Here is a 26,919-nt window from a genome sequence, read left to right as displayed (position 1 = left end):
GAAAATATTTTGGTGCACTTAGGGTATATAAAAAAAAAACAGATAATTATTATCATAATCAGTGTTTCTAAAAATATAAATAAGGAGCACATTTCTATACTTCTACACAATATTCCGATACTCCGTTCACGTTCCTTTAGAAATGCAGTCGTGTTGGAAGCTAAAATATTAGTGCTTTGCATATAAGATATTGTATAATTTAACAAGCTCAAGCAAATACATATATATTTTATACATAGTGCTTGAAATGATAAAATCAGAAAATCAGTTGAAACACGATTTGTTGTATTCCTTTATCGAAACATTGGAATTCGTCTGCTGGGTTACGTTCAACCGGTTTTATTGACTCTCTCATTTAGCTTGCATTGCTCATTCGCTGCTTGTCGGCAGCGGCGTCGTCTTGTACAACGTCATCGCCGTCATTTTAGTCGCTCGGCGCTCAGTTTTCACTGAGCATTCAAGGCAGACGGTTCGATTCGTTTTGTTTTGCATCGTTTCGTTTCGGTACAATTGTGCTTATTTTATTTCTGATGGTTGCGCGGAACACGTATCTTTTATTTTGGTAGTGTAGAGTTACTCAGTGGCTCTTAGAGCTGGCCATGTGACGGTAAAGCATCTATAGTTGAGGAACGAGTTCCTATGGTTACAGTGCGTCGGGTATATTCAACAGTTTGTTAATTGTAATAATAAAATGATCAATCTATTAAGTGTATATTGTATATAATCTTGTATGAAAATATATTCATAATGGTGCATATGAAGATAATGCAATTTCAACGCATTTTGCGCTGATAAATCTTGTTGCAAGTGACAACCCCACCCAGAAGAAAAAGGAAAAATAAATTGGAATGAATGTGCTTTAAGCAGCTTGCGTGTTTCGATCTGCATAAGAATTATAGTTTATAGAATTATATATAACTGTGAGTTTGCAATTGGTGTTCTGGCTCTTGATGTTCTTTCATCAACACGTATTGTTGTTGCTGATTTTTTGTTCTCTTCTTCGCAGTCAGGGTTGTTATTATTGTTGTGGTTGTTGTTGCTGGCTGCGATTGTTTGTAGCTATGGCTATGGCTATGGCTAGCTAACCCGTTTACGTTTTACTTGACTTGCTGCTAACTCCAATATAGAGAAACAAGAATACGCATAGGCACGACAAGCGCAGTTGGGCGTAATGGTATCAGTACTAGTATCTTTGTATCCGTAAGATGCATACATATGTACATACATATGTACCTAGTACTGCACTATGCACAATTGCTATTGCTGCTGTGACTGTGGCTGCGTCTGCGGCTGCTGCCGCTGCCGTTAACGTTAACGTTGCGTCGTTTCCTTATTGACTCGACAGTTGACGCGACTTGGCAATGTTTATTTTTGTTTGCTCACCAAAAAGCGGGAAAAACAAGTTTTAAGTCTACGGTTATGTGAAACGAAAAGAGCAACAACTGTGTCGCAGAAATAAAAAATGTACAAAAGTTCAATTGAAGTGAGAAAAGCACCAACCAGATACCAATTTTAAAAATACGACAAAACAAAACCGCTGAATTTAAATTTTTAGCCAAGCTAAAAAATAAAGCGCTTATTAGGGGCAAGTGTACAAAATATATGTATGTATGTTCGAGTATATTTAGAGAGCCGGGATTCTCCCTAATGATCTCGTTTATCAAAAAACCCCTCAAGCTATGTTCAGTGTTCAAGAAAATATCGCGGCAAGTGCAAATATGTCGAACAGCGATGGCCTCAATTGTGACGACAACTGCATGTGAAAGTTTTTTTTGGCTGCGAGAGCTTTTAAAAGTATCTCAAAGTGTGTGACAAAAATTATAAAAATATCAGAGAGCCCGAGTGCGATCAAAAAGAGAGTGTACATATAATCCGCACATGTTTATGGCGATTAGTATTGGCATGCAACAAGTGTTCGCCATATGTCTACTCTTATTTGTGGCGCGATGTGATGTGTGTGTTGTGTATTTCGAGACTGTGTTGTGCAATTTTCAGAAGTGAAGTTATTCATATGTTTCATTTTTAGCTCTGCCACTTGTTACTCATTGTTAATTTTCAAAAATAATAATAACAATAATCAAATTCGATCACTTCGAAAGTAAATCATAAAGCCAAAATGGGCTTCTCATCGGCGTTGCAGAGCCGTGCAGCTCATGAAGCGTTGATCGTCAGGCAAGATGCAGAACTGCGTCTTATGGAGACCATGAAGCGATCCATTCAATTGAAAGCCAAGTGCGACAAGGAATACGCTATCAGTTTGGCTGCGGTTGCTCAACAGGGACTTAAAATTGATCGAGCTGATGACATGCAAGGTAAGCTCTCGAGATATTGTTTATACTCTCCCCATATGAACATATGTATGTATATATACATATATGTTCTTAGATTCTTATAACACACTTCAATTCTGTTTATATATATTCTTATAGATCATATATCATATTTTATGAGTTCGATTAAACGAATACAATGCGAATTTTACCCAAGAATATTTAAAAGACTATAATTTCTGTATCTATTAAAATAACTTTATGAAGTGTAGGAAGTTATTTCTAGCTTTTGTGTTTGTCTAACTCATTAAGGTTATTTTAAGTCAGAAACATCAATGCTTGTAACAGACCCGAACCCCTGATGATGTCCCTTCAATCCATAGTGGGGTAGAAGGGTATTATAACTTTGTGCCAGCAGGAAATGTATGCAACAGGCAAAAGAAGGCATCTCCGACCATATAAAGTATATACATATAGTCTTCATCAGCGTTAACATCAGAGACGATCTAGCCATGTTCGTATGAACACCTAGATCCCAGAGACTAAGATTTTCTATTGCTCTCTTACTTGTATTTGTCTTCTCATTATGTCAGCGTTATCGGATTCCTGTAGTTTTTTGTACCCGATAACTGTAGGGTAAAAGGGTCTTATAACAGTCTTCTCCGAGCCTTTAAAGTATACATATATATTCTTTAGCCACTGAGACGATATAACAGTGTCGATCTGTCGCGTTTCTCGGACTATCCGTATGAAACACTGGAAAACGGATTCTGCTGTCGGGTCTTAGTTGCTTTGGTTGGCAATAACTTGTATTTTCTACTTTATAATATATTTTCAATGTAGTACTATAACGATAAACCTACGGTATATTTAAGTATATTTTCGGTATGTTTATTAGGTACATATATATAATACGGCAATGTTTTGATTTTTTTGAAAATTGGTAGCGGCTCGAGCACACTTGACTTGTTATTTGTTTGATATATTTGGCCCTCTTCAGTTCGCGAATTGAAATTAAAACAAATATACTTTACATGAGGTGTAGTAATATGAAAAGTTGTTGTTTACTTTCGATCGAATAATAGACCATTATTAATTATTAATTTAAATATATGGTCAAACTTTAAATTGGTCTCACATATAATAACAAAATGTTTGTAAGCTTAAAACAATTGTTAGCCGGTATCTCACACTTGAGCTTTCTTGTCAGTAGCTTTCTTTCTTCTTTTATTACTCTATATAGACACCGATGAATGTTTAGAAGCTTATAAGCTATATGTACTAAAGTTATGCATTTATGGCATCTTTTTCTAAGCTAACTAGGGTTTGCCCACAATACAATATATAATTAGTATTACTCACTTGAGGGAATGGATTCGGCTTGTTGTGCAATGAGCTAAAGACATCGCAGGATATTATGTTGGTATTAGTCACAAGCGGGGTTATTCATAAGCTGCAAATAATGCGCCAAAAACTTTCGCCTTCACTGATTGGCCACACGCCAGTAAATTGTCGTGGTCTCACAATGCGACGCTAGCGGGTCAGTCAACTTGGTCCTATAGGAAAGTACAGCGACATCGCCTTGATCGCATATCGATTTCATGTCAGACAAATTATATAATAGTTAAGAGCACGACAAATTGAGATTAAATCTGTATAAAGGAGTGTAAATGCTTAACTCTTTGCATAACAGGTTGGGGGTCTTAAAGACTAATCGCTCTAGAAAAACTCTTGACGAGCGCAATGCAAAACAAGTAAGAAAGCTACAATCGAGTGTGCTCCATTGTGTGATACCCGTATTAAATAAATACCGAATATACCGAATGCTATAATTGGTATATTAATATATTTTTAAATTTCAAATATACCATAGAATTCAAAATATCCCATTTGATTTTCGCGATTTTTGGTTTCGGAAGCTCGTCAATTATAAAAAATGATATGCGTTTAAAATAAAAAAGTTCTGAAAATGTAAGCTCTATCTCTTACGGTCATACGAATGTGTCAGATGATGACGCTGATCAAGAGCGTATTCATTATGCGGCCTAGGGTGGGTGATTACACACATTTCCAGCATGCTCAATGTTGTAATACCCCTCTACCCTATGGGTGAATATTGTAATGTTCAGTGTCAACTAAGTCACAATTGCTGTACTGACTATTAAGCCATAAACCCGAATTGTGTCAGCACCTTAAAGCCTTGGTGTTAGGTGAAGCGGCATGTCAATGACTACTTTCAGATTTGTAAACTTGCTACAAAGTAGATTTTCACCTTTATCAAGAACTTGCGACTTTATTTGTCAATTGGCTCTGATATAAAACTTAATCAACAAAACTAATTTTAAATAAACGTACTGTAGCAAACAAAACTTTGTTAGCTTGTCTGCTATTAACTTACATAATAATGCACTGCAAGATTTCAAGGATTTTGGGATATATAAATTGATTTTGTTTGATTTTTAAATTTGGTGCATCTTTTACGCCCGAAGTTCGTTAGGGGACATGCCATGGGCTCTGACTCATTAAATGAATATATTTTTACGCAAGCATCTTAAAATGTTTTTTTTTTGTATTATTATTATTTTAGGCAGTCTCATCACAAAGTCTTGGCGATCTTACATGGATGAGCTTGACCAGCAAGCGAAGCAGTTTAAATTGAATGCCGAACAACTTGAAGTTATTTGCGACAAGTTGGCTCACCTCTCACAAGACAAACGCAAAGCGCGCAAGTCTTATCAGGAGGAGCACAGCAAAATTGCAGCACGTCTGAATCATGTGAGTACTCAAACAGTTTTCTGAAATAATTTTTAAACCATAAACGAGAATATTTATAAAGTCAAATATTACTTTCGAATCTACATTGTATACTTATTGGATGGTTCACGAATTTTGGTATATACAATAATTGCTGTAGTAGTTATGATTCCTGATTTGGTTGCGATCAGATAAAAATTGTGGAAGTTATTAAAGAAATACTTTTGTATGGGCAAAATCGCCTACTTACTAGGGCTCTGAGTTGCTTTGGCCGACAATCTAGCACATTGTGCCGTCTATGGTATATTTTGAATGGTGTACTATATCGATATACCAAACATGCCATTTGGTATATTCTTAGTATCTTTTTAGTATATTTGCAGTATATTCGGTATATTTTGAGAATAATACCGCAAAATATATTGCTTTTAATCAAATTGGGTAGCGGGTATCTTACAGTCGAGTACACTCGACTGTAGCTTTCTTACTTGTTCTTTTTTCAATTGAGTTTAATTCTTTAAGTTCGCGGAGTAGCTGAATTGAGAAAACTGAGAAATGAGACATCTTGAAGAAGCTGTGTTGTGAACTTTTTGTGTTAGTCATGGACTCGTAATGTGTACTTATAGTTATTCCGACATTAATAAACAAGAAGCAAACCTATAGTCGAGTGTGCTCGACCTGCTACCAATTTTCAATAAAGACTTTTACATGACCCGTAGGCCTTGACGCAAGTTTGACTTCCGGGTAGATTTGCACACTTGCCCGTTCGGCTAGGGCTTCGCATATTTATTGACAGACCGCAGATTGCTAGGATTGATTTACATTTGTTAGAAAACAGAATTGAAAAAGGCCCCTACGCTGGATAGATGTATGTGTAAGAGGTTGTTCTCTCATATTAATTACAATAGTAGAATTTATTAATACATTCATGTGCATAAGCAAAAACACCAACACCAAAGCCAACAATAACCTCAAAGACATACAGTACGCCATTGATATTGTAGATACTGTGATAAGATAGCGCGAGCAAGTGAACAAAAAATAAAAGCGACTTCGACATCAGCAATGGGAGTATAATTGAATGTGCGAATACAGTAACGCCATTATTGTACAAGTACACGCAGGAACACCAGCTTATGATCTCAGTTGAATTGGCCCCTTAAGATTAAAATTCTTTTTGAGTTTTTTTTTGCAGCTAGATTGCAGCTCCATTAAAGATTCCTCAATAAAATTATTCTCGAAGCATTTGAGCATTCACTACGTTTGTTCCAATTATGATCGACGGGTTTGAATTCTCTTCATGACCATGTTTCTTTTTTCCGAAAATTAAATACCATCTTTATTGTGCTTCCCCCTTTATGCTTGAATATCATGTGTCCACTTATTCGCTCTGATACTGAAAGCCAAAGGCAAATGACCATGTAGACGGCGAGTTGGTGAGCCATTTAATTGAACTGCTCTGACCTCCCCCTAGAGTTCTCAAGTGCTCCTAATTGGTACATAGTACATGAGAAATTATGTTTCGGTTATATACCAAGTAGTCGGTGCATTGCAAAAGATTAGAGAAATTATTTGCTGATAGCAAATATTTACATATATTTGAGTATGTATGCCGAAATGCCTAGCATATATAAATATATATACTGGTGTGTATATATTACGATTGTCTTTGTTATTTTTGTTGCTCTTAGCTGCAACTGTTTGTCATTCCCGTGGTAGAAGAAAACAACAACTACTTTGACTGTGCCATAATATGTCTATTGGCGCAATGAAACCATGTTTAAGAGCATGACGTCATGGCGTGGCGTGCATCATTGTCGCGTTGTCAAGGGTGGAAACATCGATGGAGAACGAGCGCGAGTATTGATTGTATAATTGCAATATATCTAACTGCGCAGATCAGAAGTACTTTTACGGACCTTATCGGTTTCAAAGATTTTAGGTTCAGCTTTTTGTGCTCTGTACTTTTAAGGTGTTTATTTTATAATAGTCACTATATGACAACTAAACAAGTAAGAAAGCTACAGTCGAGTGTGCTCGACTGTGAGATACCCGCTACCCATTTTGCGGTATTATTCTCAAAACATACCAAGTATTCTACAAAAATGCTAAAAATATATTTTGGGGTATTATTATTAAAATATACAAAATATACTAAAAATATTAAAATATACCAAATATACCATTTGGTATATCGATATAGTACCGCATTCAAAATATACCGTAGACGGCACAATATACCAGATTGTCGGCCAAAGCAAATTGGACCCCTAGTAAATAGGCGTTTTTGCCCATACAAAAGTATTTCTTTAATAACTTCGACAATTTTTATCTGATCGCAACCAAATTTTTAGGAATCATAACTACTACATAAATTATTGTATATACCAAAATTCATAGCTCTAGCTTTAAAATTACACTTGTTATGCGATTTTTTTGATTTGCGGGGGCGGAAGTGGGCGTGGCAAAAATTTGAAACAAACTTGATCTGCGTGGAAACATAACAAATGCTGTCGAAAAAAAATTATAGCTCTATCGCTTATAGTCTCTGAGATCTAGGTGTTCATACGGACGGACGGACAGACGGACATGGCTAGATCGTCTCGGCTGTTGACGCTGATCAAGAATATATATACTTTATAGGGTCTGAGATGCCTCCTCATGCCTGTTACATATGTACATTTCCTGCCGGCACAAAGTTATAATACCCTTTTACCCTATGGGTAGCGAGTATAAAATGGCCGTGCAAAATTTCGTTCCGTAATTCCCAGCACGTTCCTCCGATACTGGAATATTAATTGCCAAATCAGTAGTTCCACATAGGAAAAAATAGACAACTTAAATATTATTTCGGACTCATATCAGCAAAGTGAAAGAAATAGCATTAATTATAGTAATATTATGGAGCCGCAAGACTATATATGAAATTTAAAATCAAAAAAATATTGCAATAAAGTTGCAATAATATGTGCAATTTTGTTGCCATAGAAATAAGCAATGAATGTGATTGCTTTTATTTAATATACAAATGTTCAAAATTGTACTCATCTGGGAGCAGCGGTTTTATAGGAAATAAGTATCGAGTAGCTCAATGTCGAGCACACTCGATTGTCGCTTTCTCTTTTCTTATTCAGTACATGAAGCATGCTGTGCTAATTTGCTTAGCCTGCCCATGGATCTGGTTGTGCTCACTCCCACGTCAAATTTTAATATAAACAAGAAAACGTCGACAAAATACCGTTTGTATACAACTTTGTGCGTTTATTTATAAGCAAAACATTGTGTTCGTTTTGAAGATCGAGAAATGACGACAAGTTCGCTTATTGCCAAATATTCTGTATACAATGCATATATAAATCTGCACAGATTGTAATAATGTAGAACAGATAGGAAAGACAGAGTTTGTAAGAAATAAAGAAAAGTGCTTGTAATAATAACAAGCATGCTTTCCCCATCTTTGCCTCCATTATTTTGGTATGAACATATATATACATGCATACATATGCATACAATAATATTGAAAATAAGTGAGATACATACATATCTTAACGAAATACAAAACAATAGGTATTCTATGAATGGTTTTAGCCCTTTATGAATATAAATATACATACATATATACCAATGTCTATTCAGGAAGTAAGTGTTAAGTTCAAAATAGACCAATATGTGCAAACTATACCCTTCCATCTCACTCTTGTTGTTTAACTCATCTAGAATAATACCTGCTTTGAGTATCGATCCGATGCCCAAACACATCCTCTTGCTGACTGACCTCTTTCAAAAAAAATATGGAGCCAAAAAAATTATAGAATATGAATTTCTGTATCAGTAATGAAAATCGTAAAAATTAATATATCTTGGTAATGATCAATTAAAGTGATATATGTAATAGTGAGGAATAAATATAAAAATATAAAAAAAATATATATATATATATATATGTATATGTATATATATAAAGTTTGTAAGTAATAATAATATTAATTTTACTTATTTTGTTGTAAATCTGTATTTTTAAATAATCATTTCGTTTAAAATTCGAAAATTTGACTAGTAACAAACATATTTCATATGATTATAGTTATACATATATGTACATATATGGTTATTTTGTGTACCTTTTGTGTTAAATTTCATCAGTATGGCAACCGAAAATAAAATTTCTGTTTACGAGAATTCTATTCGCTAATTTGGAACAGCGCCAATAAAAAAGCATTATATATATACAAAAAAAAAAAAAAAAAAATTGAAGCAGGAAAGCTCAACTGTGAAATACCCACTATTCATTTTTGAAAATGACGAAAAATTCATGGCATCATTCAAATGAATGATTTAAGACTATTTGCACATTTCATATAACCTTAAGACTTTTAGTTAATATTGGCGACGAATCTAAGATCATATTCAGGAATATACGTTTAATTGCTCATAGAAGATTTTATCTGCCTGTTGGATACATCTTCTGCGTCTGTAAAGTTACACTGCTCGCCACTTGAATAGCACACCCTTTATGTGCTTTCTACAACTGCTTATAAATCGAAAGCGAGAATGGTAAAATAACTGTATTTTCAATGGAATAGTTCTGCCACTTAATAGAATAAGCATTTTTTTTAGGTATTGTTGGCACGTGCATACAATTTCTCTTAATTCATAAGTAATAGTAACAAATGTCCTGAAGGTATTATAGTGTGGGGGACCATTTCCTATTAGAGCTTGTGTAAGGTTAAATTTGTTCCAAGCGCCGTGAAAGAGAGAGGTATTAGCACGCATCCAAACTCGAAAAATCTTAAATGGATTTATCAACATGGTAATGTCCCTATATATAATATATAACTTAACAATTTGTTACTTATTCCGTAATAATGTATTCTTATAATTTTTGAATAATGTAATTTTCGTCAAATTAAACTTTAGGAAAAATGAAATTGATTTTCCTAGATGGCTTGGTTTAACAACAATTAACTATAAAAAATCGACATAAAATCCCTGAAAATTATTAAATTTGTATAATATATCACAGCTTTAAATCATAACAAGTAAAAAAGCTAGAGTCGAGTGTGCTCGACTGTGAGATTCCCGCTACCCATTTTGAATAAAAGCAAAATATTGCGGTATTATTCTCAAAATATATTAAAGTAAAATACTACAAAAATACTGAAATGCGAGAAATTTTATATTTAGTATATTGATACAGTATCACCACAGACTGCAAAATATAGCAGATTGTCAGGCAAGACAACTAAGACCCCTAGTAAGTAGGCGTTTTTGCCCATACAAAAGTATTTCCTTAATAACTTCCACAATTTTTATCTGATCGCAACCAAATTTTCAGAAATCACAAAGACTATTATTATTATATATACCAAAATTTTATAGCTTTTAAGTTACGCTTGTTATTCAAATTTCATTGGCTATTAGATAAATGCATTTATTAATAAAAAAAAAGATTAAATCATATTCATTGCATATTTCTATGGTATTTCTATGCGTCTCCACAATCTCTCTTCACGAGAAAATAGCTCAGACGTTCTCTTTTTAATTTTGTTTACCCATCTTGATGCTTCTCTTCGCTTTTCCAATATTAGTGCTGAATAATAGGTTGTCTATTTTTCGCATGTGGAACTGCTGATTTGGCATCCACATACATACATTTCAGTTTCGTGGTATCGATACACTTAAAAAATTTTTTGCTGGGAGCGGCGGAATAAAAGACGCCGCCAGAATTTTGCACCGTTTTTATTTTATATATTGATGCAATTTCGCTCATTTGGGAACAGCGGTTTAATTGAAAATCTACTCTATGCAATGCGAGCATTGTAACAAATACATTATTTTACAATAGCTGGATGATGTCCCTTTTTCAGCTTTGGAGATGATAATTTTTTAATAGAGGCCAACTAATACCTAAGAGCTATCGAATAATTGTGCCTTTGCCAAATATGTCTCTTTCGCTATATTATATCCGCGGTAAATACCCAAAATAATAATTTTTCAAATTTCTTTAAGTCTGATATTGTAATAACATTAATACAAGATTAAAAATAATGAATAATTTTCTGTCTGCTCTTGAGAAAATGTTGAGGAAATCGCAATAAAGTGCAAACATAAACTTTGCCAAAAAATACATTGAAAAATACAATAACATATACAAAATAATTATATTAAAGAAAAATTCTAAAATATATCAAATGTATTTTTTGTATATTGATTATACATTCAAAATATATCTTATAGTTTATAGATTAAAATCGTGTTGTATTTATCATGTGTGCGCACCTGCATAGCAAGTATCGTGAAAAGGGCCTCCAAATTTTATAAGTCTTTTAAAATTGTCGTTGAGTCAACTTTGGAAACCACAAAAGTGAGGGCATGGGTCTCGGCAGAAATAAACGTAAATATTCATGTGATTGTGAAACCAACATTACAATACCAAAGGCAATGTCATGCTTGTATTTCTTTAAATAATTGTATTGCTGTACATTCATCGATTTTTACACAATTTCACCTTGAACGCAACGTCGAAAAGGACAACGAAATTGTTTGTTTGTGCTCATTAAACGTACTTGAGCACCAATCCATGTAATGACAGTGTCGAACCAGATGGAAAAGAAAGATAGAGGAAAATAACCCTCAAAGCGAATTTTAAGCTACATATTCATAAATATATTTGAACTTATCAAAATGAGCGAATAGCACACCACAATAAAATATTCGAAATTTGCTTTTTAAGCGCTGTTCCCAGATGTTCTAAGGGCCTATTTTTCAATGTCTTTTTGAGTGTGCCTAAGAATGCTACTGTCGTGTGTGCTCGATTGTGACATACCCGCTTCACATTTCGAATAAAAGCAAAACAGTGCGGTATTACTCTTAAAACATACCAAATTAATATACCAAAAAATACCAAAATCTATATTTCTATATCTAGACTATAAAAGTACTACTTATCAGTACTAAGTAGGCATCCTTATACATTCCAATATTGGAGTATCAATACCCTGCGGAACGAAATTTTTAAACGAGCGTTTTTTTATATGGAGTTGCACGGAAATAAAAATTTATTAGGATAATTGGGAAACTGCTAAAAAGAACAACTGAAAAATTCAGAAGTCAAAATTGTACTTGAATTCTTAAATTCTTAATTCAAAATAAACGTCGGCTGTTTAGAAACACCCACTGCCCTGACTTTGCCAAAACTAAATTGTTTCTTCAATGACTTCTAAGTATGATTTCTAATCGCAACGTAATCGCTCCTGCATCAAGCATAGTAAGACCAACAATTATGGCAATCATTTGCTTCATTGAATTAATAATAATGATTAATAATGAATAAGAATGATATATCTTGTTTGCGAAAAAAATAAAATAAAGAATTCGACGTGTTACTTAAAATTTATTAGTCGACTTTCATAGGGTTTGCTCGCATTCTTCTTATTATTTTTATTTTTGTGGGTCCCGTGATAACAAACACATGTACTATGCGTTCAGATATACCAACATCATGCTGGGCATTTAGTCAAGTCGATTCCTATTCTGAAGTTGAAGCTGATAACTTTAGTATTATAGCTTAAGGTATAGTTTGCACTTACCTACGAGCTCTCAAGCACATGCTTTTTTCTCTTTATGAGCAGAAACAATAAGCTTATTTCAATGCCGACAATGATTATCAATGCCTGGTATTGTACGCAGCGATAAAAAATAAACGATTTTTCTAATCTTGTGAGATAGAATGAATAATATTATTGGGTTTATCGTATTTCTTTGTATACATGGCGTTGTTTTTGTTTAGTCTAAAGGAATGCGCAATGTATCAAATTGAACTTAAATTTTTCGTTTTTTTATTTTTCTGTTTAACAGATCCCAATCCACATTCCCAACAGAAGTAAGCCGCAGAAAGTAGAACAGTGTCTGAAAACCTGAAAGCCTTTATTTATATTTCTGGTTCTTGATTATGAAGCTCAATTTCAATTCTGCTTTGCTGGAGACATGTATTGTACAAATATATACTTGCATACATATGTGAAGCCGCACTCGCAAATGCTGAATCAAAATGAATTGCTGTCAATTACTACGAAAGAGAAATTCTTTTAAATCCGTTTAAGCTTTCAATTGCGAAAGTAGCTCAACTCCTAAGTCACTATTGCTCAAACTTGACTCTCCAGTCTCGACCATGTCTTTGACTAATTAGTGCTCGAAAGCCAACTGATAGACAGAAGCATCTAATGATTATTACCAAGCATTTAACAGTATAAAGATTGCAGTCGCAATCGCAATCAGAGTCGACACAAGTAGGTTGCTATATATGGAACACCTGCTTCAATCTGATATTTGCAATCTAAATAAAATTAATTACAAATTTTACAATCGTAATTTAAAATACCATGATTTAATGATGAAACAAGTAAGAAAGTTACATTCATGTGTGAGATTCTGGTATCATCTTTCAATAAAAACACAACAAAGCGAAATTATTCTTAAAATACCCCAAAATATATACCAAAAAATATACCAAAAAATACCATGATATATCGAGAGATATATTTATACCATAGACTACAAAATATACCAGACTATCGACAAAATCAGCTAAGTCCCGAATGCATCGGCAGTTTTTGGCATATGACATTATTTCTTAAATACCTTTTACAATTTTTATGCGATCGCAACCAAATTTTTAGATATTATAAATATTTCAAAACTGTGCATGCTATTCGATTTTTTTTAAGTTGCAGAAAGTGGAAGTGGAAGTAACAGAAATCTAAACAAACTTGATCGTGCGGTCGAAAATTGTAGCTCTACCTCGTATAGTCTCTGAGTTCTTTGTGTTCATACAAACAGTCATACAGACGGACAGTAAGACAGACGGTATGGTTATATTATCTCAGTTTTTATCACTAATCAAGGATATAGATGGGTTTTGGCATGTTTCCTTCTGCCTGTTACCTATATTTCAAGTAGCCACAATGTTATAACTTTGTGCCGACAGGAAATGTTTGAAACAGGCATAAGGAGGCATCTCTGGCCCTTTAAAGTATATATATTCTTGATCAGCGTCAACAGCCGAAACGATCTAGTCATGTCCGTCCGTGTGTCTTCTGTATAAAAAAATTAACTATAGAGAGATAGAGCTTTACATTTATTACGACATCATTTGTTATGTTTGCAGGCAGATCAAGTTTGTTTCAAATTTTTGTCACACCCACTTTCATCCTCATAAATCGACAAAACTCGAACAGCAAGCGTAATTTTAAAGCTGGAGTCGCGAATTTTTGAATTTACAATAATAACTATAGTCTTTGTGATGGTATCTCAAAGTCGAGCACACTCGGCTGTAGCTTTCTTACTTGTTCTTATATCAGCAATGTTGATTTGTAAAACAAAATACAAATAACCAAAATTACTCGGAATTTAAGTACTTTAATTTATATAAGTATTAGATTATTTTCGGTCGAGAGCATTCCTGCAACAATATCGATTGCCCAAATGAACCTAATAAAACCGGTTAGCTGCTTGTATGTATTACTTTTCTGTTAATCGCACAAAATACTCAATTCAATTGTCGCAAAGATAATCACAATCTCAAAAGTTGAGACAAAGACAACAAGAGTTACAAAAACATCAGCACGGTCATAAGCAATTAAAATAAGTGCCAGACATATAGTACGTATGCACGAATATAGTATGTACATGAGTGTAACAATAAATACCAGAAGTAGCAGTACTTAACAAAAAGTAAGAATTGTTTTCTCTGCGGCAAATCACACTCACCGTCATACGTAAAATTTGTTGATCATCAAGTGACTTATACGGCACAGTAGCACGAATCCTCAACACCCGTAAAAGAATCATAACTTTTTTATTACTTAAGATAATTTAATAATATCCCTTACAATGAATCAATAAATTGTTAAATATCTTCTACAATTTTTATCTGCTGGCAAAAATAAATAATGTTGGTATAAGCGTATGAACCAAAAATCAAAGCTCTAACTTTAAAATATCACATGCTATTCGTTTTTTTTCAAATTAAGTGCGCCGAAGTGGGCGTGGCAAAAATTTAAGACAAACTTCATCTGCGTGCAAAAATAGCGAGTGCTGTCGCAAACAATTTTATCTCTATCTCTTATAGTCTCTGTGATCTAGGTGTTTGTCTCGGCTGTTAACGCTGACTATGAATATATATATATATACATATACATAGTTTATAAGGTCGGAGATACCTCCTGGCTGTTACATACATTTCCTGCCGGCACAAAGTTATAATACCGTTCTACCCTATGGGTAGCGGGTATAAAAAATTAATTTTTTCCTTGGCATCCGGCGTTTGCAAAGTGCTTACTGGGGTATGTGAACTCTTACGGAAAAGTCCCGCAAAGTAGAGGGTACTATTTTTTGGGTCCGCAATAAATGTAAATATCAGACAGAAGGAGGCATCTCTGATTCTACAAAGTTGATATATTGTTGAACTGCCGGGATGATAAACCCATATCCATATGTCTCATGAAATACTGTATTTTAAGGACTATAATTTTCTTATTGCTGCACCGCAGATCAAGTTAGTTTTACCATTTAAAAAACCGCATAGCGAGTATAATTTTTAAGCTAGAGTAGTGGTTAAATTTATTTTAGTTTATTGCAGTTGACAATCTAGTATATTTTTACTCAACATTTGAAATGTAGTAGAATTTGAAGAATACATTTGAAATGTAATAGAATACCGATAAACTAAATATATAGCATTCTGAATATTCTGATAATTTTCGGTTTATTAATTTGATATATTATATTTTAAGAATAATATCTCACTGTTATGCTTTTTATGAAAATGGTAGCGGGTATCTCACAGTAGAGCACACTCAACTGAAGCGTTCTTCCTTATTTCTCTTGTTTTTGGTACACACATTCTCAAAAGTCGTTAATCGGGCACGATTATGGCAACGGTTTCTCTCTGCATTTCAATTTTGAATAGTTGAGCTCTATAGAAAATTTCATAAATTAAAAATAAATAACTTTAAATTCTTAATATACCAATTGTAATAAATAGTCTTAAATGATAAATACAAGAGAAAAATGTGTGTTGATTCGTATTAAAGTGAATTTCGGGTTCACAACTGAAGTTTAATATTTTGAAATCGGTTAGTCTATTTTATTTGAAATACATAGTTCGATAAATTAAGTGTAAGAGAAAATGTAAATTGGTTGCTCGATCGCTTTGATCGCTTCGTTTTATATATGTATATGCGGAATACCTTTACAGTCAATTTTAAGAACATTTTGACATATTCGTTTGTGCCACAGTTGTCGCTGGTTGTTATTGATGGAAAACCGAAAACTATGGCTAAAAATGATTCCAGATCAGAGGAGCATTAGCCATATATACAATAAGAGTAGAGTCAACGACAATGAACAACAGCAGCAACAACTGAAACCGCAGGTAGGCAACATTTGTCGGTCAAAATCAAAATCAGGCCCGGTCTTTGTTCTTCCAATTCCGAGAATCATGAACCAGTTATGAAACAAGTCTGCAACATGCACACACATACATAAACCATTGCTCTCAACAGTGGAAAGAGAGAAAACATATTCCAGTGGAAGATAGGTATAGAAGGATAGCGTTCACTGAACGCAATAAAAACTATACCAGGGCCAGTCAAATGCCCACAGCAATGGACAATTGGCAATCATTTTTAGATCTCGCAATCGCCTTTAACCAAGACAGCCTTAAGATTGGCTTGGGTTGTCTCGTTAACTGGCTACACTTGCGTAGCCTAAAATTTTTTATGAGTTAGGCTATGGTTTTAATGCCAATGCATTGGCACCGTGTACCTACCGTTTAGTAGGAAGATTCAGGTTCTGCCACAACTGCAGAAGAAAGAGCAAGGACTGCAACTTAATTTTTTGCTGTCGCAGGGGATTCACCTATACCCTATATGTCTTTTGAAAAGCTATCCTATACTGTTACGCTTTGATTATTTTACTATAATTGTACAAATATGACTGATTGCTGATTTTTTCATATTTAAATTGTGTACCGCTTTCACTGTCGAGGTTATAAAATTATCTCAAAAGAAATGAAAATACAAACACAAACAGTGAAATACACTATTGTCGAACAGTAGCACCGAGTGAGTTTATTCGTGGTAAAAATTATAAATGGAAAACCAAATAAGGTCATCTAATTTTATTATTTATATTACACTTTTTATACTTACTAAATAAAAATATTTTATGTTTTTAATATTTTGAATTTATGGTTTATAATATACATAGATAAACAGTTATTAATCCGTTAAAAAATAACTTTAAAGTAATTTTGCACTGCGTCGCGACAAAAGTACCCAATAGTTTTTATTTCACTGACTGGGTTTTACATAATGCATATATACATAAAGGTATGCAGAAAATACATTTTTAATAATAAAAATTTCACTAAATGTGCCGCCATAAAAGGAATTGAGTATTGCTTTTCAAGTGGTCCATATGTTTAACTTTTGGGTGCAACAAAGTCGGGTTGATTTACAAGATCACTAAGCGGTTGGCATTTGTACCGCTATACATTCGGTAGATGGACATTGAACTGTAAAAATGTTACGACAACCGAAAACATAGAAATCCGTTTACTTTGTACTAAATGGTATATTGCAATGCCCGAATAAATTATATTTATATGTATTCTGTTATTATGGTATAATGCGGAAGTCACTGACGACCACAATTGACTGCAGCTTCCATATGGGCTTATCATTTGTTAAATACTTCTACCCATACAGTAGAAGGTATTGTGATTCAGGAAAATGAATGTAACAGGCAGAGATAGGTATCGCCGACCCTATAAAGTATATATATATTCAGGATGAACAGGCAAGGCGATATAGCCATGTCCTTCTATCCGTCTGGTTGTCTATCCGTATGAACACCTAGATTATATAATTCAGAGACCTAGAGATATAATTTTCAACATCACTTGCTATTTTTGCAAGCAGATCAAGTTTATTTCAATTTTTTCCACTTCCACTTCCACCACCGCAATTCGAATAACAAGCTTAGTTTTGAAGCTAGATTTTCTGTAGTATTCTGCAGTATTTTTGATTTCTGAAAATGTGGATGCAATCAGATAATAATTGTAGAACTTATTTAGGAAATACTTTTGTATGTCACAAAACGGGGTTTGTTTCTTTAGCTCACAATCGGATATATTTAATACTTTATGGTAAATTTAATATATAGAACTATATCGATATACCAAAGTTAGCCCTCGGTAAATTTTAATATTTTTGGTACATTTGTATAATATGGGTTTATTAAAAAATTTAATCTCATAGTCGACCACACTCGACAACAGCATTCTTCGAGTTAGTTACATAGCATCTGATTTGTGATGCGAGTTCCTTCATGATTGCTATTTGCATTTACAAAAAACATCAAAAATGTACAGCCTGTGTAAATATTTTTCTTTTTTGTTTTCATTCAAAAGAAAGCAACAACAACAACGGCAACCAAATTTAGCTGTTTAATACAAAACATAGCAGTTGGCAGAACTTGTCACAGTTTCCATTAGATCATCGCTGAATTTGCTTATGCTCGCAAATTCGATATTTTTATACCATGCTTCAAAACATTGCTTCACATCACCTAAAAGATAAAATCGGACCTCGTTATGAGATCTTAGAAATGTGCGTCGGAAGCTGTCACTGGTAGTCAATTAACTTCATCAGCATCTTACAGCGAACGAAAGTTTTGCAGGTGGATGCATAGCAGAGGAAACTTTCCTTGCCATAATTTTGAGATAAGCAACGCGAAAATGGCGAAGCGAATCATGGCAGGGTGCGGCAGGAAAGGTGGAATGTATGACTATTGACTTCGCAGCATGGTAAAATATACAGAAAGAATAAATACCCGAGGCGTGACCCACTTTCGAGAGGCAACAACACGCCTAAGACTCTATTTAAGCAACAGTGCCACAGCTAAAGCAGCAGCAACAGCAACAGCAACTTTTCAGGCACATTAGCGGGCAACAGCAGCCAAACTTATCGACAACATTCATTGAAAGTTGACTAACCACTTGCCAGCTACTTTTGGCAAGAACTCTTTGTGAACTCTACTCTCGGAGGTTTGCTTAGCCTTTGTTATTTTCAACAATAACATTACAAATACAAATGGTGTATATATATACAATAAGATTTACAATTCTACCTATTGATTTACATCTTCTATAAGATTTACATCTACCCTCATATGTAGTATTATATTTAAATATGTGTATTCGTAAGAAATTAAAATGAAGCAACTTTTCGCCTCACAAATCAAAATCGACATTTTTAATCTATAGTCACAATTTTTGGTAGATAACTAGAAATTGTAGGTTATTTAAGAAATATTTTTGTATGGTGAAAAACTGCAATACTGCAAGGACTTAGGTGCTTTGGCTATAATTTGGTATATTTATAGAATATGGTTTTATTAAAAATGGGTTGCGGGTATCCAACAGTCCAGCATACTCAAATGTTACTTGTTTTTTATTAAATCTCTTTTATGAATAAGGATATGTAATTTTAAGGAATGCCATTTAAAAAACCATTCAATGACAATTGACAAGTAAAACGAAGAATTAATACTAGTTTTATGATTTCAGTTTACTCATAATCTTCCTTTTTTACTTCGATTTATTTTTAGTCCGATTATATTTACTAATCCAATTTATTTCTTTTACCTAAATTGCTCTGACAAATCATTGAATAAAAGAGTCAAAAATAAGGAAATAAATTATATATTTTGTAAATGATTGACTCATTGCAGCTGACGGACGAAGTAGTGCGAAAGAAGTCAGAATACCAAAAGCATCTGGAAGGTTATAAGACGTTGCGCACACGTTTCGAGGAACACTACATAAAAGGTATGTGAGCACATTTATTGTCTTGGCATTTGAATCATTTCACCTTCATTACAGCACCTGGTCGAAGTGGTCGCAAGCTGGACGATGTGCGGGATAAGTACCAAAAGGCCTGCCGTAAATTGCATCTGACACACAATGAATATGTGCTTTCCATTACGGAGGCCATTGAAGTCGAGAAAGATTTCCGCACAGTGCTGCTACCAGGCCTACTTGAGCATCAACAATCTGTCCAGGAAAGCTTCATACTCCTGTGGAGAAATATATTATTGGAAGCGGCACAGCATGGCGATCTGACTGCTGATAAATATAAAGAGATCCAGAAACGCATTGACACCGTGATAGGCGGTATCAATCCGACCGAGGAGTATGCAGAGTTCACTGAAAAACACAAGTTAGTTAAACAGTTCTAAAATTCAAACAAGTAAGAAAGCTACTGTCGAATGTACTCGACTGTGAGATACCCACTATCCATCTTCAATAAAAGCAAAACATTGCGCACATCTGGATATCTACCCTACGGATAGCGGGTATAAAATTTGTTTTAGTATATTCCATTTGTTTGTATAGAATTTAGATCTTAATTCATTAGTGACTGCATCATTTCAGTCATTGATTTATAGAATACTAAGTATTTCAACTCATATCAACTATAAGTCAAATTCCTTCAATATTTTGTCTAGAACATCACCAACAACGCCGTTGCAATTTCAATTCGACGAGTCATTAATCGAAGATATACCTGGCAAACTGACCGCTAGCACTCTGACAGTTGACAATCTGACAGTTGATTGGCTACGAACACGACTAACGGAACTGGAATTGGCGGTGAAGGAATGCCAGGAGCGGCAATTGAAGGTGATTGAGCATGTGAATGGTGGCTCCCCGGTGGCCAATGGAAGCGTCATTTCCAATGGTAGCATGGCATCTAATGGCATTCAGTCCAACAAGGATAGTCAGAAGTATATACAACCAAAATCATAAATAAAATTGGTCATTATAAAATATCATTCATCCTTGCAGTCGACAATCAAAAGACCTCAATGCACTGCGTTGTCAGGAAAAGCAGAAACAAAAACTAGTGGACATGATCAAGTTTTCATTGAACGAAGTCGGCTGTGAGGAGCTACCGTCTGGTTGCGATGATCACCTTTCGTTAGAACACAACTTTATCGATCATGGCTTCAATAACGAACAACAGGTAGGTGTTGTATCTCGTACTTATCTTGGGATCTGGTTAGCGTTAAGACGCATCGGTTTTGGGTCAACTAACCGTAATACGTTTATCGAATTATACTCTTATTTCCGTATCACCCCATGCACACAAATACATAATCTCACAATTATATCTGAATTGGAATGCAGCAACAGCGCTCCAATTCCACTAGCTCCCCAGGCATGGGAATTATGAATGAACTGATGCGTAGAGGTGGAGTTCTCACTCTGCTGCGAGGACGTGGTCGTCACTTCAAGCGTAAGTCGACACCTCAGCCAACGACACCCATGTCAAGATCACGACATGGCAGATACTCGAAGCTGCAACCGCGATCACAAAGCCTAGGATCGCTTTCGGTAATTAAGGATGTGCGAAGTCCTGCACGTTACGAAACCATTACTAACCCCCTGCGTTTGGCTGCCAGCGTACACTATCTCGGCGAGGAGATTGTGTTTAGCTCGATGCCGTTACCTCCGTTACGTCGCACGCAATGTTCTATGTTGTGTTTGGGGGAGGACGAAAAGCTTCCGGAATCGTTGCCAGCGTTCTTACCCGATATTGCTCCCGCCTCCGTCTCCATTTATTCCACATGTGCTTCCAATATCATAGCTTTAAGCCCGCTCAGCGCTTCAGTTTCTGTCATTACTAATACTAACAATGATCACCTTTATTCGGAATTGGAGACTAGAAAACCCAGCAATGGCGATTCGGACAGCATTATTAGCGCAGAAGAGTTAGCATATAAAAGTGTGCAAGTAAAAATCGAAATCAATAACTTGGATGCTATTGACGACAGTTCAGTGCCTCAAAGTTCCATTGACGCACATCTGGACAAGATTGATGAGCTGAATAGGGTGCTGGATGATCGCTACAAACGCAATATACACCCGCTATCTCACAACGATGTGAATAACATAGAAAGTGCCGATGAAACTCAATTACCAACTCGCTCGACACACGACGTTGCTGATTGCCAAACTAAACGTAGCTCCAGCTCTAGCTCGGAATGGCCTTTACATCTTAGCCCTAAGGAAAGCGGCCAGACCAAAAAACGCTCATTATCTTTTACTCAAAAATCAATCAATAACATACTTAGTAACATAAAGGAATTTTCAAAAAGTCCACTGACACGCATGACTAAGAATCCGATTCTTAGTGAGGAACCAAATGTGCCAAAGATACACCCTGATAAGGCAGCCAATTCGCAGTTTGCGAACAGCATCGAGAGTCCAACTCAACACACTGCTCACAACAATAATAATATTAATATCATTCCCAATCCCTGTCAGTCGACAATCATCACCAGCACCACCGCGACAACCTTAACAACATCAACAACAACATCCAGTAAGACGCCGTCCAAGGAAATATCAAGTCTGAAATTTAAAGTGCCAAAAATACAAAAGCAATCGAAAGCCATTCGGAATACATTTCGTAGCAAGTTACTCAACTTTCAGTTGAAACGTTCCAAGCCCTGTAAACAGTGCACGAAGCGACGTCGCATTCATCCCAGCAGGAGTGTATTTGACTTCTCTAAGCAATTTGAAGCAGATCCTACGGCACAGAGCGATCAAGACCAATTTTGTAGCTGTCCGCCACCGTCGGCAAAAGCGGGTGCAATGGGAATATTGGGCCAGAACATTGAGGCATTTGCGATGCACAGCTCTGAGAATCTAAATGATAATGACGAGGACAACGACGGTAGCAGCAGCGATGATATGCTCAGCATTAAAGACCATTGTTATTGCGTGCCCAGTTTGGCAGCAAGTGTGAGTAATGCACTCGATTCTTTTCCGTCAACGAAAATCTCTTCAGTAAAGTATTTAAAAACGAACACATGAACACACATATGAACATCAAGATGGCGCTATCTCATCACAACAGCGCCTATCGTTTGCATAGCTCCACACTCTGTATGCTGCTGACTGTGCTTTGCATGTTCATATTTGCTCAATTTCTGTCTAGCTTCCACATTCAATATTGAACGCATAAAAAACTCTTGAAAATTCAGAAATAAAACTCAGGGCGCTAGCAGTAACACGTGAAATTCAGCGAGATGTGATCATATAGTTTCATAGTTTAACAGTTTGAGTAACCCTTAACAAGAAGCCTTAACTGAAAACTGTTATCCTAAAATTTGTTTTTAGATATAAACATATATGTTATGTTACAGGGATATATAAACACATGAATAATTGGAAAGCTTGTCATGCACACCTCTAATAATTTAGAGGTAAATTTCAAAGCTGTAGTGAATTCGAGTTTCTTCTGGAATCAATGCTGCAATAAAGCTGTGTTGAGCGCTATCAATTTATTAATGCACTAATTTCAGTGATACGCTTTCAATAGTTAAAATTTTGGTTTATTGGGTAATTGAAAATAATCTTTTAATTATTATGTACTTTTGTTTATTTGTTTAAAATGTAATATTTCTTAAACTACCCATAGCTAAATTTATCAACACAGACATATATGCATTCAATGTGTTACGAGAGAGAATTTTAAGATTAACACACAGAAAGAGAGGAGGCCAAGTTCTTTCCCAATGTGCAAGATATTTCATTCAGTTCTCTGAGAATGCTTGCCTGGCCAAGATGATAAAAGGCAGACCACACTTTTTTTTTAATATTCTGTGACTTTTTGTGAAAAGTGGATCATAATTGATGTCTAATATAAATAGTACGCAATTTTACCATTGCCTCGAGAATTCCGTAATTTGTTGAGTATCACATTTAGTTCTCCCGATGAGTAGTCAGAGTACGAGTACTTCTGGGCAGAGCAGCAATTGTTGCAGTAGCAGTCGCTATGGCAATTGCTCAGCCGATTGTGGCATCTTTGACGGCATATTATTTTCCGGTCACCCCATACCGCCAGCCAGAAGAAAGCGTCCAAAATCGAAATTAGTTGTGAGTCACTCGCAGGGACCTTGAATATCTATCATATATGTAGATTCAATATTAATGTAGTAATATATTTTAATTTTAATTTTATGCACTTTGTATTTGATTTTTATTTCTGTATATGTTTTTTGGAGATCGCTTATTGGATATAGTATACTAACCTGCACGTTTGCCAACAAGATTTCCGTCTACATATTTCCATTTATTAAATGCTTACGGGGATGCGAATGTAAAAAGAAAGTGGAAAGATAAATAGATATAGCAAGCTAAGCATTTGATTTGTTGTGTGCATGTTTTGTATTAATCTGCTGCATAAAATCTGGTCATAGTACCAAATATGATCAATTATTAATTTTTACACACGCGATACTTGCAGATTTCACTTTCTACAAATCGTCCGCTTTACGAAGAGGAATGGTTTCACGGCGTCCTGCCGCGCGAGGAAGTGGTACGTCTCTTAAATATCGACGGTGATTTTCTAGTACGTGAGACTATACGAAACGAGGAGAGCCAAATCGTTTTGAGTGTTTGCTGGAATGGTCACAAGCATTTCATAGTGCAGACCACGGGCGATGGACACTTTCGCTTTGAAGGGCCACCCTTTCCCAGCATACAGGAACTGATCATGCATCAGTTTCACTCCGAGCTGCCAGTCACAGTCAAATCCGGTGCTATTCTCCGCCGTCCAGTTTGTCGCGAGTGCTGGGAGCTTAGCAACGATGATGTGGCACTTCTTGAAAAGATCGGCAGGGTAATTTGACCAAAATTAGTGATAACCACTTGCTACCAATCAATATTTACAATCTGCGATTCTTAAAGGGTAACTTCGGCGACGTATACAAAGCCAAGCTAAAGTCTACCAAACAGGATGTCGCTGTAAAAACCTGCCGAATGACACTACCAGATGAACAGAAGCGAAAATTCTTACAAGAGGGTCGCATCCTAAAACAGTATGATCATCCAAACATTGTCAAGCTTATTGGAATTTGCGTCCAAAAGCAACCGATTATGATTGTCATGGAATTAGTGCCGGGTAAGTCGATAATATTATTTAAGTAAGAAACAGTGAGATGTCCGGAACCCATTTTAAATAAAAGCAAAACAGTGCTGTGCTTTTCTTGAAATATTACAAATAAATGTACATACATTCTAAAAAATATCGAAGACAATATATAATATGTATGTTAGATATACTATTCCTTTCAAAATATACCATAGAGTAGAAAATATACCAGATTGACTCAAGCAGCCGGTTTAGGCCTTACAATTTTTCCCTGATGGCAATAAATACAGTAGTTACCCAAAACTACACATTTTTTCGATTTGAGGGTCGTGGCAGAAATTTAAAAGAAACTTGATCTCCGTGCAAAAATAACAAGTATCATAAAAAAAAAATTATAGCTATTTTAGCCGGACATGCGTACACCCAGAAAACTTAAAACCTTATGCAGTTACTATACGAATTATTGATTTAAAGTCTTAAACAAAAAAAACATTCATTTCAGGTGGATCCTTGCTTAATTATCTACGCAAAAACTCTAATGGACTCTCCACACGTCAACAGATGGGCATGTGTCGTGATGCTGCGGCAGGTAAGACATCCAGAAGACATAATATATTTATACAAAGTTGTCAAAACTAATTGTTTATAGGCATGCGATATCTTGAGTCAAAGAACTGTATACATCGAGATCTGGCTGCTCGAAATTGTCTTGTTGACTTTGAGCATACCGTTAAAATTTCAGATTTTGGCATGTCTCGCGAGGAGGAAGAATACATTGGTTAGTAGCTGAGTAACAAGATTAATTTAAGAAAGCATCTATTAATTTTTATTTTTACTCAAAATAGTCTCCGATGGCATGAAACAAATACCTGTTAAGTGGACTGCCCCCGAAGCTCTTAATTTTGGCAAATATACTTCGCTTTGTGATGTCTGGTCATACGGTATTCTGATGTGGGAAATATTCTCTAAAGGCGATACACCCTATTCAGGAATGAGCAATTCACGTGCCAGAGAACGCATCGATACAGGTAGAGTATTAAATAATAATAAAAAATAACGACTTGGATCTGACAGAACCAGTTTTTCCGACTTAAAGATATAAGCATACAACATACGAATTTACGACATATAATATATACTAAATTCTGAAATATACATTTATTTAGTATATTGATATGGTAATACATTCAAAATATACCATAAAGTGCAAAATATATCTGATTTGAGGAAACTTTGAAACAAACTTGATATGCGCAAAAAAAGCAAGTGCTGCTCAAACAAAATTATAGTTTCTGAGAATTATGTGCGGGCAGACAGATATTATAAAATATAGTTTTGCCCATCTGTCCGTATTACTACCTTGACATCAAAGATTATAAACTAAACTTCTTGTCAATACTTTCAGGTTATCGTATGCCAACACCAGAAAATACACCACCAGAGATGTATCGGCTGATGCTTAAATGCTGGGCCGCTGATGTTGAATCTCGTCCCCATTTTGACGAGATCTACAATGTTGTTGATGCGCTAATCTTGCGTTTGGAAAACAGTCATTAAGAAAGCACATTAGATAAATAGGGAGATTGCAATGTGTTTAAAAATCTACTATATTTTCTAAAACATACTCAATGCAGTTTTTATAGAGTGCTTTTAAAGTACGAGTATGTCACTCCATTTAGAATTTAAAAACGAGACGCCTGTATTTATAAAATACAATAATTTATAATATACTATAAAAATACTTCGCATCTACGCATATGTTTTTAAAATGTGAAAGAAGTAGAATGATATTTATATAAAAATTAATATGAATATTGAAATATATATTTTATAGTCGTTTAACTGAAGCCCCAATTGTGTGTGTTTAAATGTATTTGTGCGATTTG

General features: G+C 35.0%; 1 protein-coding gene across 9 annotated transcripts; it reads left to right on the top strand.

The window, feature by feature from the left end:
- Positions 1–442: 442 nt before the first annotated feature.
- Positions 443–26,880, top strand: LOC117573685 (tyrosine-protein kinase Fer). 9 transcript variants are annotated; one of them, XM_034257031.2, is made up of 14 exons: positions 443–607; positions 2,027–2,312; positions 4,858–5,045; positions 19,821–19,917; positions 19,972–20,308; positions 20,598–20,876; positions 20,938–21,115; positions 21,280–22,899; positions 24,407–24,781; positions 24,850–25,063; positions 25,536–25,622; positions 25,683–25,811; positions 25,879–26,061; positions 26,439–26,880. In XM_034257031.2, the coding sequence occupies exons 2-14, from the start codon at positions 2,117–2,119 to the stop codon at positions 26,588–26,590; spliced, it is 4,035 nt and encodes a 1,344-aa protein (XP_034112922.1). In that variant the 5' UTR covers positions 443–607; positions 2,027–2,116; the 3' UTR covers positions 26,591–26,880. The 9 variants fall into 9 exon arrangements, with proteins under 9 accessions (XP_034112922.1, XP_051864211.1, XP_034112921.1 ...); XM_052008251.1 differs by having other exon boundaries at positions 443–648; XM_034257030.2 differs by having other exon boundaries at positions 443–657.
- Positions 26,881–26,919: the final 39 nt, after the last annotated feature.

This window comes from Drosophila albomicans, chromosome 2R (assembly GCF_009650485.2).
Source record: "Drosophila albomicans strain 15112-1751.03 chromosome 2R, ASM965048v2, whole genome shotgun sequence".
NCBI lineage: Eukaryota > Metazoa > Arthropoda > Insecta > Diptera > Drosophilidae > Drosophila > Drosophila albomicans.
The sequence above is the reverse complement of the archived record's forward strand: the minus strand, read 5'-3'. Positions and strand labels throughout refer to the sequence as shown.

What these genes read in the sequence shown, in the direction of transcription:
- LOC117573685 (XM_034257031.2), top strand. Translation starts at nt 2,117, where the DNA reads ATGGGCTTCTCATCGGCGTTGCAGAGCCGTGCAGCTCATGAAGCGTTG. An exon ending in TCCAACAAGGATAGTCAGAA is followed by an intron (nt 20,877 to 20,937) that starts GTATATACAACC and finishes TCATCCTTGCAG; the next exon opens with TCGACAATCAAAAGACCTCA. An exon ending in TGTCATGGAATTAGTGCCGG is followed by an intron (nt 25,064 to 25,535) that starts GTAAGTCGATAA and finishes CATTCATTTCAG; the next exon opens with GTGGATCCTTGCTTAATTAT.